We start from the raw sequence: 12199 nt of genomic DNA, 5'->3' as shown, positions 1-12199 counted from the left end.
CACCAAGCGGTTACTTAATATAAGTATTAAGTATAATATAACTTAACTGGCTTTAGTCACATCCCTATGTGGCTTTGCTTTCTTCATAGAGTAGGTTCCTAGAGAATTAGACTAAGTGATTTCTAAGGGTACGCTGGAGGTGTCAATCATTTCCTTTGTGAGTATATCCCTCCCTAGAGAAATTGTTTGCCCATAATTAGAAAGATGATTCAAATTGTAAATAACATGACCCTGCCTTAAATCCCTGATTGAACCAGGGACAGACACCTGACTGATCTAGGCCAATCAGATTCTGTTTCCTGGACTTAAGGCAACTGCTTGGACAAAGAAGTCCTGTAGATTCAAAGGCTAAGGTCACCAGAGTACATTTGAATATATAGCAAGAGAGAGCTACTATGGAAAACAGTATGGAGGTCCCTCAAAATTTAAAATAGAACTACCATATGACCCAGCAATCTGTGTAGAGAGCCCCAGAGACAATAGAGCTTATAGCTCTAAAATAGGAGATGCTATTGACTTTCCGGTAACATAAACAAACCATGGATATTCCCTGTACTTCTATGTGTCCTTACATCATATCCCTTTTATCCAAACCAGCCAGAGCAGTTTTCTGATTCAGACAGCCAAACCAACCTGGAGTAATGTTAATTGTCTGTGACAGCTAGTTAGTCTAAATCATAGACTGACAGTTGTCATCTACACCATTAGCACAAGAAACTTAAGATTTTAATTTTAGGTTTTTGTTTTATTAACTTTACAACTTTTACCTCACTTCTCAGCTTCTGTAACTAGATGAAAGCAAGATATTTGCTACTTTAGATATTTGGCTGAAAAATCTTATATCTTTATTATAAATGAAAAATCTGACAGTAATAATAGAGAATACTCATTGAGCTTTTACTATATGTCCAGTATTACCTCATTTAACCCAGATGATCTCATTTAGTCTCACAACAACCTTGTGAAGTAAATATTATCATTCCTGTTTCCACGGATAAGGAGCAGATACACAGAAAAGTTAAATGACTTGACTAAAGCTCTTGAGTTAATAAGTAGGCAAGCGAGGATTCTTTATCAGTTTATCTGATGCCAAGTACATGCTCTTAACCCATTATTTTTTGCTACTCTCCCTGCTTTGTAATTTTACACGAGGAAAAACTAGTTATTAATGACTTTACACTCAACTCTTGATTAACTGTTTTAAGGGTTAGTTCTGGTTCTGCAGGTCCCTAAACGCAGTAATCAGGCAGGGCCTGTGTCAAGAAGGTTGCTATGCAGCCTACCCCGCCCCCTTCCCAGGCTAGCCAACAACACCCTCGTTACACAGCCCTTTTTGAAAAATGAAAATGGAGAGACACCCCACATCCCAATGTACTTAACCATGATTACTCTGCACTCACATAAATGACAACTTTTCATTTTGAAAAAACAGTGATGTAGAGAGTTTTCCAAGACTTCTTTCTATTATTCTGTGTTAATCAAGAGTTGACTAAGTAAACAATATTGAACTATGATTAAATTGCTGATAATGAACATTTACTGGATTTCGTTAACCAATGTCACAATAATAATAATAATAATAATAAATATATATAATTAAAAAATATTTAAAATTTCCAACTGCTCATATATATTTTTTAAAAAACACCTTATTAGGTTCAAGTAGCTACTAAAAATAATTTCAGGCTGACCAATCTGAGTTAGTCATTCTCTGATCCCTGGAATGACAAAGTATTCATTAGCTGAAAAGAACTTGGGACATTACCTGGTACAATTTCTTATTTCATAAAAGTGGAAAGTGAGGACTAGAGAAATTGGGGCCTTCTTCAATATCACACATGGTGAGTAGCAAGGCCAAGACTAATAACCCAACGTGTTTTTTGTTTGATATATTGCTCAATTCTAACTGCCCTACTCCTGCTAAAATGCTGGCAACTTTTAGTGTTATTAGCCATTTTTAATAGCATTAAGACTCTTTTATCTCAACTAGATTCAATATGCTTTCTTTCATGTAACTAGTCTAACAAAAATTTATCTTCATTCTAACTACTGACAATTTTCCCTTCTGAAAAGTGAAAAGAAGCAGGGTTCAGAAGGAGAAAGGAAACCAAATGAAAGGCTGTTTTTCGGCAGTTGTGACAAACGGAAGCCAAGGAAATAACGCCCTAAAATACCCACAGCCAGTAGCCAGCAGGATCTTCAAGAACTTTGGACATCCAAGACTTCTTAAGTCTGGGAACCATACACTGTCCTGGAGATCTCTGCCTCCAGGAGAGGATACAGGGTGAACACGAGAAGGAAGCATTCTGATGGAAACCGAGGTTGAGACTGACACAGCATTGAACTCAGCTGATGCTGGTTAAGAGAGAAGGGGCAAGGATTTCATCGGATATAATTGGTTTGGTGGAAATACGCATGGTTGGAATCCTAATCTCACCCCTTACATGCCACATACCTAGAGCAGTCACTCAACCTATGAATTCTTTCTTCTCTGTGAGGTGGAGATGTTATCTGTCCCATTTACATAACTATAGCAAAGGCCAGTTGCAGAAATGTTTGTGAAAGGGCTTTGTAAATTGTTGTGCTATAGAAACTATATCACAATTTATATTCATTAACTGCTTAACTTCCTAATATTTCAATAAAGGATAATATTTACATAAATAAGAGTTAAATTTTCCTAGCTGTAATATACATTTAAACATTTAAATGCATGTACATGTAAATAAAATGTTTACATATAGATTTATACACATCTTAACATATATAAAGGGGCTGTATAATAAAGAGCTTTGAACCTCAACCATGCCTTTAATTTGTTTCTCAAGTTCCACATTTCTAAAATTGGGGTAACATTAGTACCTGTTTTACAGGAATAATGCGAAGACGTAATGAGTTGGAGCATATAAATACTTAGAATAATTGGCACATAGTAAGGCCCAAGTGTTCGCCCAACTGCCATTATAGTTAGGACTACAAATCGAAGCATTACTACCAACTGGTGGCTGCCCACCTCAATTAGAGAAACCATAGCCAAGAAAAACACTGTCTCTTAAGTACCAGTAAATATCATCCCTTGAACAATTCACTTGCATTCTCTGCCTTAAAGACTCCTTCTGTTAAATAGGGGTAACATTTGTCCTAATGATGGCATCAGAATATAAAGTAAAAGGTAAAATGAAATTTGGAAATTCAGAAATTCTTTGTGATAACCATATGTTCAGTGCTAAAAGCTTTACATCAGGGACCCACAACCCCTGGGTCATGGACCAATATTGGGCAGTAGCCTGTTAAGACCTGGGCCACACAGCAGGAGATGAGCGGCAGGCCAACAATTAAAGCTTCATCTGTATTTGCAGCTGCTCCCCATCAATAGCATCAGCACCCCAGCTCCACCTCAGATCATTAGGTATTAGATTCTCATAGGAGTGCAAACCCTATTGTGAACTGCGCATTCGAGGGATCTAGGTTGCATGCTCCCTATGTAAATCTAGTGCCTGATGATCTGAGATGGAGCTGAGGAGGTGATGCTAGCTGGGGAGTGGCTGCAAATACAGATTAACATTAGCAGAAAAATCTGACTGCACAGCGACCTAACAAATCAATTGCTTGCAGACTCATATCAAAATCCTATCAGTGAGTGGCAAAAGATAATCTGCATCTGGTGGCAGGCTTTATAGTGGCAAGTGAGTTAATGTACTTCGATTGTAGAGCTGCATCTGGTGGCATCTGATTCTGCATTATGGTGAGTTGTATAATTATTCCATTATATATTACAGTGTAATAATGATAGAAATAAAGTGCATAATAAATGTAATGCTCTTGAATCATCCCGAAACCATCCCCGCCCTCTAACCCCACCACAGGTCTGTGGAAAAATTGTCTTCTACGAAACCGGTCCCTGGTGCCAAAAAAGTTGGAGAATGATGCTTTACATTAGTCTATGTTCAAGTTCTAGGCATTATTAATACAGTAAACTATTTCACGCAGCGTTGACGATTATTAATTGTAGTAAGCACATTTAACTATTAAAACATGCATGTTGTAATAAACAATTCAAATGAAACACATGTCTAAAAATACTTATACTTACTGAAGCCTTATTTGACCCACCTTTCCAGCAGTTTCCAGTTCTTTTTTATCTCTTTTGGCATTTCCAGCCAACATTTTCATTTCAACAATTCCTGATACAGCCATAATTGGAACAACCGATAACAGCAAAAGGGTTAATTGCCAACCATAGATAAATGATATGATAATACCAGTTCCAAGGTTGGCTGTGTTCTGTGCAATTAAAGCCAACCTGGTCCCAGTGGCCTGGAAGAAAGAGAGGCAGTTGTGTTTTAAGTTGCAAATCCATGAGCTGCAGGTTTAGGCTTCCTGGTTAGAATGATGAGAGGGTTTTGAGCCTCCAGCTAACCTTGCTCCTTTTCATTACAATAAGTCCAAAATTCTTGTACTTAACTCATGAGGCTCTGCAGATTTTTCTTTGTTCATGCCTTTCACTTCTCATTCCTCCCCTGCCCACAGGAATTCAGCATTACAGAATTGAGTAATCAGATGCTCTGTTTTGAGGATAGGCTATAGGGTACACACGCTTTTTCATGAAGGCAAAGTTTACAGAGGAAACTAACCCCAGTGTACTCCGGTCATTTTAAAGACCATTGGCTTCAAATGTATAAGAGAGAAATTTAAATACTCCGAGACCATATGTTACAAAGTGTACATATCCTAAGAAACCATTCACTGTAAAGCATACATAAAGATGAATTACTACTTATACCTTTCAGAAAACAAGGCTGTTGTAGTGAACACTGCGGCTGACTCTCCCTGTAACAGACCACAGCTCCAGGCATAGAGGGGGCAAGCCAGGGAGAGCATGGCATTACCCAGAGAGAGCTATTGGTTCAGGGTCAGGCATATGACCCAAATTAGCCCAAAACAGCTATGGGAAGGGTGTTCGGTGGTTGAGGTACAGGTGTGTACTCTCTTTTACTGGATAGGAAATGAGGAAGCTGGGGATGCTGGTTGCTATTGGCAGCTATCCTAGGGCCATGAGGGAACAAGCCCTAGGATGAAGCCAGTGCTGAGGACTAAAAGCCACTCAGAGCAACAGAGGCAAAAGGAACCTGGGTCTTTTGTGACATATTTGAGCCAGTGGATCAATCAACCCTGAAGTCTAATCTTCCTCTTTATTGTTTAGGCAAGTTTGAGTTTTCTGTAATTTCTAGCTGAAAGCAACTTAATGGATGCAGCTATACCATACGTTTATTTAAAACCATGTTAAAGAAAAACAGTAGTAGAGTCTACCTACTCCTTGTACTTGGGAGGCATCAGTTGCAAGCCTTGTAGAAAGTGCACCAGTACTGTTTTTATAATCGTCAAACCAGCTGATGTCCTACGGTACAAAATACACCTTTAAATTAGTTCAAAATTCAAACAAGCAAAGAAAATCATGAAATTTCTCAAACCTTCAATGCTGAGGAAAAATCCACATTTAACTTGGGTACAGGCATTAGGGGAGCCCTCCCATGCAGCATAGAGCCCTGGTCCCTGCTCTGAGCACACACCCTTGGAGTCTATTAGGATCCAAGCCCCGAGGCTGCTCCATTGTGATAGGGACAGTACCACTGATGGGGTCTGGGTAGGGCTTACCCAGACTGCAGCTGAGCTCCCTGCCAGTTTCACCTGAGGCTGTGGGTACATGTGGGCATTCTGTCACCCAATTGCCACAGCTAGGACTAGAAACATTTCCTCCCTGATATGAGGTGTCTCTTATAGAGGGTGGTGGTGCTGTGCTGGATGTGGCTCTTTCTTATAAATTCTAGGCATAAGAAAATCAGCCTTGGTTTTTCAGCAGGTTTTTGTTTTGTTTTAAACAAAATTAAGAGTGTATCTTAGATATGATTTTATTATAAGCTACTCACCTGCAGTCTTTTAGTTTCATATAAAATAATTTTCTCTACATAGCAACGGTTTAAAAGATACTAGTAAAACTTTTGTAAACTCCGATTTGCTAAACTATGATATCTGCTATGTGCCATTTTACAAATAGGAATGTAATCAATTCCTGTCAATTGGATGAATAATGTTCTGGCTCTCTCTTAAGCCTTTTCTATAAAAATAGAGAATTTGTATTTGTACATTTTCCCACATCCTGCACTAGAGGGCAGATAATGCGTTTTATAGTCCCAGCTACCAGCATACTGTCTGGGACAGAGTAGGTAACAATTATGTGAATTAACAAGTGAATTAATGTGAAAACAGAGCTTAACAAAGACAGAAACAAAACTCAGTTACCACCATTTGGGAAAACCTATAGTTAGTATGGTTGCTTGTGGTACATGAATACTACCAACCACCTTTTCCTATGTTTAAAGGTCTTCTGGAGTCTCAAATTACTCACCAGGGCCTGCATAGAATCCAGAGAAGAGATACAGGTCCTTGAAATGGTAGTACCCACGTGGATATAGTCACAAAATAAGCCAAAATGCTACCTAAATTAAGTCTATTCCCATGAGAACTCTGAGAGGTCTTTGGATATTGAAGGACCAGGACAAGTTGGAGGGCCCCGACCAGTCCTTGCATGAACACTCTGGGGTGGGGGCGTGGGAAACAACAGGAACTACAGCACACGAACAAAAACGGAGAGGCACACACCTACCTGTCTTAGCATTGCTTTAAAAGCCATTGACCGAAGCCTTGTGGTGAGGATCTCGCCAGCTTTCCCAAACGTGAAGCCCTAGTTGAAAAAAAAACTCTTGTCCTTTTTGATCACCACTAGTATTCTGACACAGTGAGTATATTCACACTGACGTTGCATTACTTATGTATTAATCAACTATTCAAATAACAAAAGTCTATGACCAAATACTAATTAAAAGACCCCATTTAAAATTCATATACTGCAAAATCATTAGTATATAATCAAACCGTAAGACCAAAACCCTTAAAAGTGTCCAGTTCTGGCTTCTGAACCATTCTAAATAGGTTTCCTTTTCAAAACTTTCAGTGACAACATCTCAGTGAGAACAATCCTGTATTTAATTACAACTTTCAGTGTGTTCCTGATATTTTAAACAAAACAGTCAAAATAGAAGTTAATATTCTATGCAGGAATATATTTTGGTTCATGTAATGTGGCAGGAGAGAGGAAGTCTGTAGTAAGAAGCTTCAAATGAGTTGGCTGGTTCTCTGCCACAGCTTCACCTGCTCTCAGATTGGAGAACAATTAGGCCACTCTTCCTCCCCAATTTCCCACTTTCTAATTTTATCACGTTCATACTGGAGAGTAGCCCAGATGTCCACAGCTGGGTTTTCTTTCAGGGCACCTGGGATGGATGGGAGGACACACCAGAAGTGTTTACTAAGCCAGGAAGATGCGTGATCAGTGCCCAGGGTGAGTGAGCCCCTGGTGTCCAGGACTAGATTGGCCCAGTCTTCTACTTCCTTCGCCGGCAGATTGCTCAAGGCCAGTGTGGGTACCACAGTTCTCTCCATCAGCCCCCTGTTCATGCAGTCTCCAAAATATATTTATGTAACTAGCTCCATTTCCAAACACACTGGGACTTGGGGTTGGATGGGATCATTGAGTTGCTACTAGCAAGGCAATGATTTCTAAATAAAAAAGCTTGGCTTACTTTTACCATTGGTTCAGTAATGGTAACAGAGAAGCATGCTGGGCCTGACTATGAAAAATTTTGCTGACTTAATGAATTGCATTGGAAATGCCTGTGCAGTGCTCACTGAGATAGACAAAAGATATTCGGTAAAAATCTAGGTAGAAAAGTACAATCAGAGCAAGGTTTGCTAGTTCATTTTGGCCAGTTCAGTGGCCATCAGCACATGAAAACCTCCACCAGGAGAGGCCATGAATGTGACCAACGCCTAAGAGCCAGGCTCCTGTGCCACCTGCCAGCCTCATAGAGGACGTGTCAGGCTGCTGAAGGGCAGGCAGAGAGAGCCCAGAGCAGACTTTTCAGCCACCTGCCAGGCCACCAATAAATCACGCTCAAGGCAGATAAATAAATTAAATAAATAAATAAGTGCAAAATAATGTATGTTCTTTCGAAGAGTTTTTCAATTAAGGGGGAAAAAATCAGAGAAGTTACTCGATATTGTGTTAAGAGTTAACAACAAAAAAGAGCATGCTACTGCACTGATATTTTTCCAGTTTACAACTAGTTGCGTTTAACTGGTTCTTACATTCTCCCATGAACTCCAATCTATTTCCTTGGTAATAAATGTTTGCTGAGGGCAAACCTATAACGTGATATAATTTAGCTCACAGAGAAGTTACAATTCCTTTTGCTCTGGATTCTGCCCTCTCAAAATGCCCTGTGCCAATTGTTTCCGCAAGTCATTTCAGTCTAAGATTTAAAAACTCCACTAGGTCTTGATTAATCGATAATTAATTAATCTATATTAAAAATAGCTAAATCTAATTAATAGATAATTAATTTATATTCTCTAATTGAATGTAGACTTGAGAAGACCAAATCATAGGTACCTACCTGAAGGAAGAAAGTAAAAAATGAAGTAATTCCTAGACCTAAAAACAGCAATGAGATCATGTTGCACTTCTGCTGCTTCACTTCATCATCCCTCAGTCCAAAAATCTACAAAAGAACATTTCAAATACTCAGATTATAGGGTCCTTGTTTATTCCTCCCATAAACGGTGGCTTGAGCATCATGTTTTAAAAACTAGGCTTTGAAATATGTGGTTTATTTTATTGTGATAAAATATACATAACATAAAATTATCATTTTAACCATTTTTAATTATACAAGTCAGCGGCATTAAGTACATTCACAGTGTTGTGCAACCTTCACCACAATCTGTCTCCAGAACTTTTCACCATCTCAAATGGGAACTCGTTGAACAGCAACTCACCATCACCCCTCTCCAGCCCCATCGGAACCACTATCCTATTTCTGTTTCTGTGACTTTGAGGAATACGTGTATTTAACATGGGTTGAAACCGTGCACATGGATTGTCTGTGGCTGTACATTTTGGTGTTTGTTCCTCTTTCTCTGCACTCACTGTTCCCTCAACTTGAACTCCTCCCTGCCCTGGGCCCAGGCCTCCACCCTTCATTCCGCAGGGCCTCTGCCCAGGGAGGCGTCTCCTGACCAATCTACATGAAACAGCAGCCCCATCTCCAGTCCCTCCATTGCCAGATCCTGCTTTTAAAACACTCATTATTCCTTGACACATTATATATTTTCTTTTGTTCTCTGTGTTGTATGTCCATCCCAATAGAAAGTAAACTGAGAACAGGAATTGGTTATTTTATTTCCTGCTATGTCTCCAGGGTTTGGAGCAGTGTTTTGCACATAGTAGATACCCCAAAATATAGATATAGTCCACATAGCTCTTGAATTGCAAGAGAGCCATGAATTGCTTTATTTTTTAAATTTAAAAACATTTGAAGGATCTTTTCTAATTTATTTATTTTTGGGCTTGAGGTCTTAATTGTAGACCAATATCCAATGTCACAAGCATAACAAATTCTTAACATGATGGAAAAGAATTCATCTTTAACAAAAAAGTCTCTCCAAATAATGTTAAAGGTTGACTAAGGTTATACAATACAAATGCTGGGTTTTATGGAACCTTAGATATTTCTGACAACGTCCTATAAATATCCCCCAAAGAAATTAACAGTTGGATAATATGAGTTTTCTTTCTCAGTCTCGGACCCTCCCCGTTCCAAGCCTCGGAAAGATTGCTAAAATAATGATGAGGTGTCTATCGCTTTTTGAATATTTACTATGAGGCAGACATTCTTAAATGCTTTCCGTACGGTTATCTATATAATCTCTTTTGATCCTCAGTCATCCTATGCAGTGAGTTTATTTTATAGATGAAGAAATTGAGGTACAGTTTGACCAAGTCTGCATAGCTATTAAGTGATGAGGCTGCTCTGTGCCCAGACCCTGGCCTCTTAAACGTGTGACTTGAACTCTTCCCTCCTCCACCCCATCCCAGCCTTCCTGTGAGACGTGCATCTTCTCTCCACAAATGGGATGGAGATCACTGCCTGATACCAGTTTCACCCAAATGAACAGCTCATTAGAATGACTACACTGATTTTACAGTTTATAATTTCATTAATACCATAACTTTGAATGGTTCAAAGGCTATTTATTCTTTCACCTCACAGTTTTCCTCAAAAGAAAATTTAAAACATTGGCTTAGTTTAATTTGAGGCTACTTTACTCCCAAATGGACCCAGTAGTGAAGCTGTCATGAGGACTGATTTAAAAATGAAGTGAATTAATGCAAGCTGTTAAGTGATGTTTTCAAACTTACCTCTATCATCTCTGAGAATATGACTGAAAATGCTGGCTGAAGCGCCCCGTTGGCAATGGCACATACTGTTCCCACCACAAAGTAGGGCCACTCTGTTTTATTCAGTTTCAAGACCTTCAGAAAAGATACTGGTGGCACATTTTCATCCTAGAATATATCAGGATAGACTGGTGATAACACAACAACAGCTCCAGAGTTTGTCGACATAGAAAAGGAGCCCATCTCAATGGCATCCCCCTAAAGAAACTTGCAAACTAGGTGCAGAGAATGACCGGGCTACAGCAAACTTCATGCTAGAGAGTAGGACAGTATATTATAAAATGTCAACAATGTTCACTGATTACACAGCATATGAGCACAGAGTATGAATTGTTCACCCAAGAAGCACTCTTTATGGTGTGATCAGTCTAGTTCTATTCCAGCCTCAGCAGAGTGAGGAGAAGCAAGATCTGGTTACAAAATCTACTAGAATTCAAGTCCCAACTCAATACAGGCATGATGTTGGGGTCAAAAGAGGCGATACCCATGAATAGACAGGTAAGTGTCCTTACAATGTAGAACACCATTATGAATCTGAGGACATGGACCTAGTCTCTTCACCCCCAGAACCCTGCTCAGTGCTGCCTTTTCTGTGACATGTTCAACTCACAAAACCAAATTAATTATGCCGCTTTTCTCTTACCACTGTTCCTTGTACAGACTTATCTTGTAGCTTAGCTCGTTTTTTTTCTTTTGTTTATTTACATGTCTCCTTTTCTAATGTGTGAGCTTTTTAAAGGTGAGGGCAACGTCTTTATATCCCTAGAAACCAGTCCAATGCCTAGCACATCTCAGATTCTCAGGAAATGTTGAACTCAATGTCTGGTCAGACATGAAAGAAATAGGTTACATAAAGGAGAATATCCTGACTATAGAGGTAGTTTAACATTAAACTGGATACAAAAGCTGCCTAAGAAATCTCATAGCCATATGGTCATTTAAATAGGTCGTTTTTGTGTCTCTGTGAAAAAGAACATAGTAGTAGGTTGTACTTAGCCCTCTTTTTTCAAATCACCAATTTTCTCAGTATTTTGATGTGCTTTTCTCTTCCCAGTTAACAATGTCTTTAAGTCCTGGTCTCCAGCCTGATAAATGAGCCTTTTCCTCAGGCTGCTGTTCACCACACACGAACAGGTTTCCCCAGGTCCCTCTAATCAGACTTAATTTCTCCCTCCCCTTAGCACATTGTTTATCCCACTGTGACGGTACTTAAGACAGCCTTAATTGATTGTGGCATTTTCTGTCTCTGCCTCTTCTCTCTGCTTTTAGCCAAGAGAAGTGCTCATCTGAAATACCAGACTAATGATTTCGCAGCATAACTCTCAAGATAAATGAGGAATTGAAAAGTGGATACTTTCATAGCCAAAAAAGGAGGAAAGTGTTTATCTTCTTGTGATAATTCAGCTCCACAATAGTACAATTGTTGTTCTTCTTTCTATAAATATATCAAGATTAAAACCTCTAAGACAACCCTTATAATATTTGCAGTAAATAATATTATAGTCAGAGCAAACCAGATTAGATGAATTCTCAGTAGGATTAGTTTCTTCAGGCTAACACAAAAGTAAAAATAAACTCAGCCTTTATTAATAAATAACATCAAAACATATTTTCAAACCATTTCTTGAAATAAGAAAATATCTTTTCTAGGAATTGATTCCTCTCTATTATAAAAGTTTCTATTAATTTGAATTACTATCTCAAGTCTTCAGGTGAGAAATGTTAAAGAATGCACAATTTTGTTATTTCTGGCCATTCTCCTCTCCCTTTTTTTTAGTAAGAGAAATCCAATCTAATTCAGAGGAGCAATACATATAGCAAAAGGTTTGATTTTCTACCCTC

At 38.8% G+C, this 12199-nt stretch overlaps 1 protein-coding gene across 3 annotated transcripts in view; it reads right to left on the bottom strand.

Annotated features, from left to right (window-relative positions):
* LOC105294804 (phosphatidylcholine translocator ABCB4) overlaps positions 1-12199 on the bottom strand; it is a 68169-nt gene that overhangs the window by 20650 nt on the left and 35320 nt on the right. For all 3 annotated transcript variants that reach the window (XM_011364164.2, XM_011364175.2, XM_011364184.2), the window contains exons 16-20: positions 10319-10465; positions 8514-8618; positions 6665-6742; positions 5315-5398; positions 4114-4317 (exon numbers count right to left, since the gene is read on the bottom strand). In XM_011364164.2, coding sequence (XP_011362466.1) covers positions 4114-4317; positions 5315-5398; positions 6665-6742; positions 8514-8618; positions 10319-10465 — 618 coding nt within the window. The remainder of the gene's footprint in view (positions 1-4113; positions 4318-5314; positions 5399-6664; positions 6743-8513; positions 8619-10318; positions 10466-12199) is intronic.

Source organism: Pteropus vampyrus, unplaced genomic scaffold (assembly GCF_000151845.1).
Source record: "Pteropus vampyrus isolate Shadow unplaced genomic scaffold, Pvam_2.0 Scaffold4, whole genome shotgun sequence".
Taxonomy (NCBI): domain Eukaryota; kingdom Metazoa; phylum Chordata; class Mammalia; order Chiroptera; family Pteropodidae; genus Pteropus; species Pteropus vampyrus.
The sequence above is the reverse complement of the archived record's forward strand: the minus strand, read 5'-3'. Positions and strand labels throughout refer to the sequence as shown.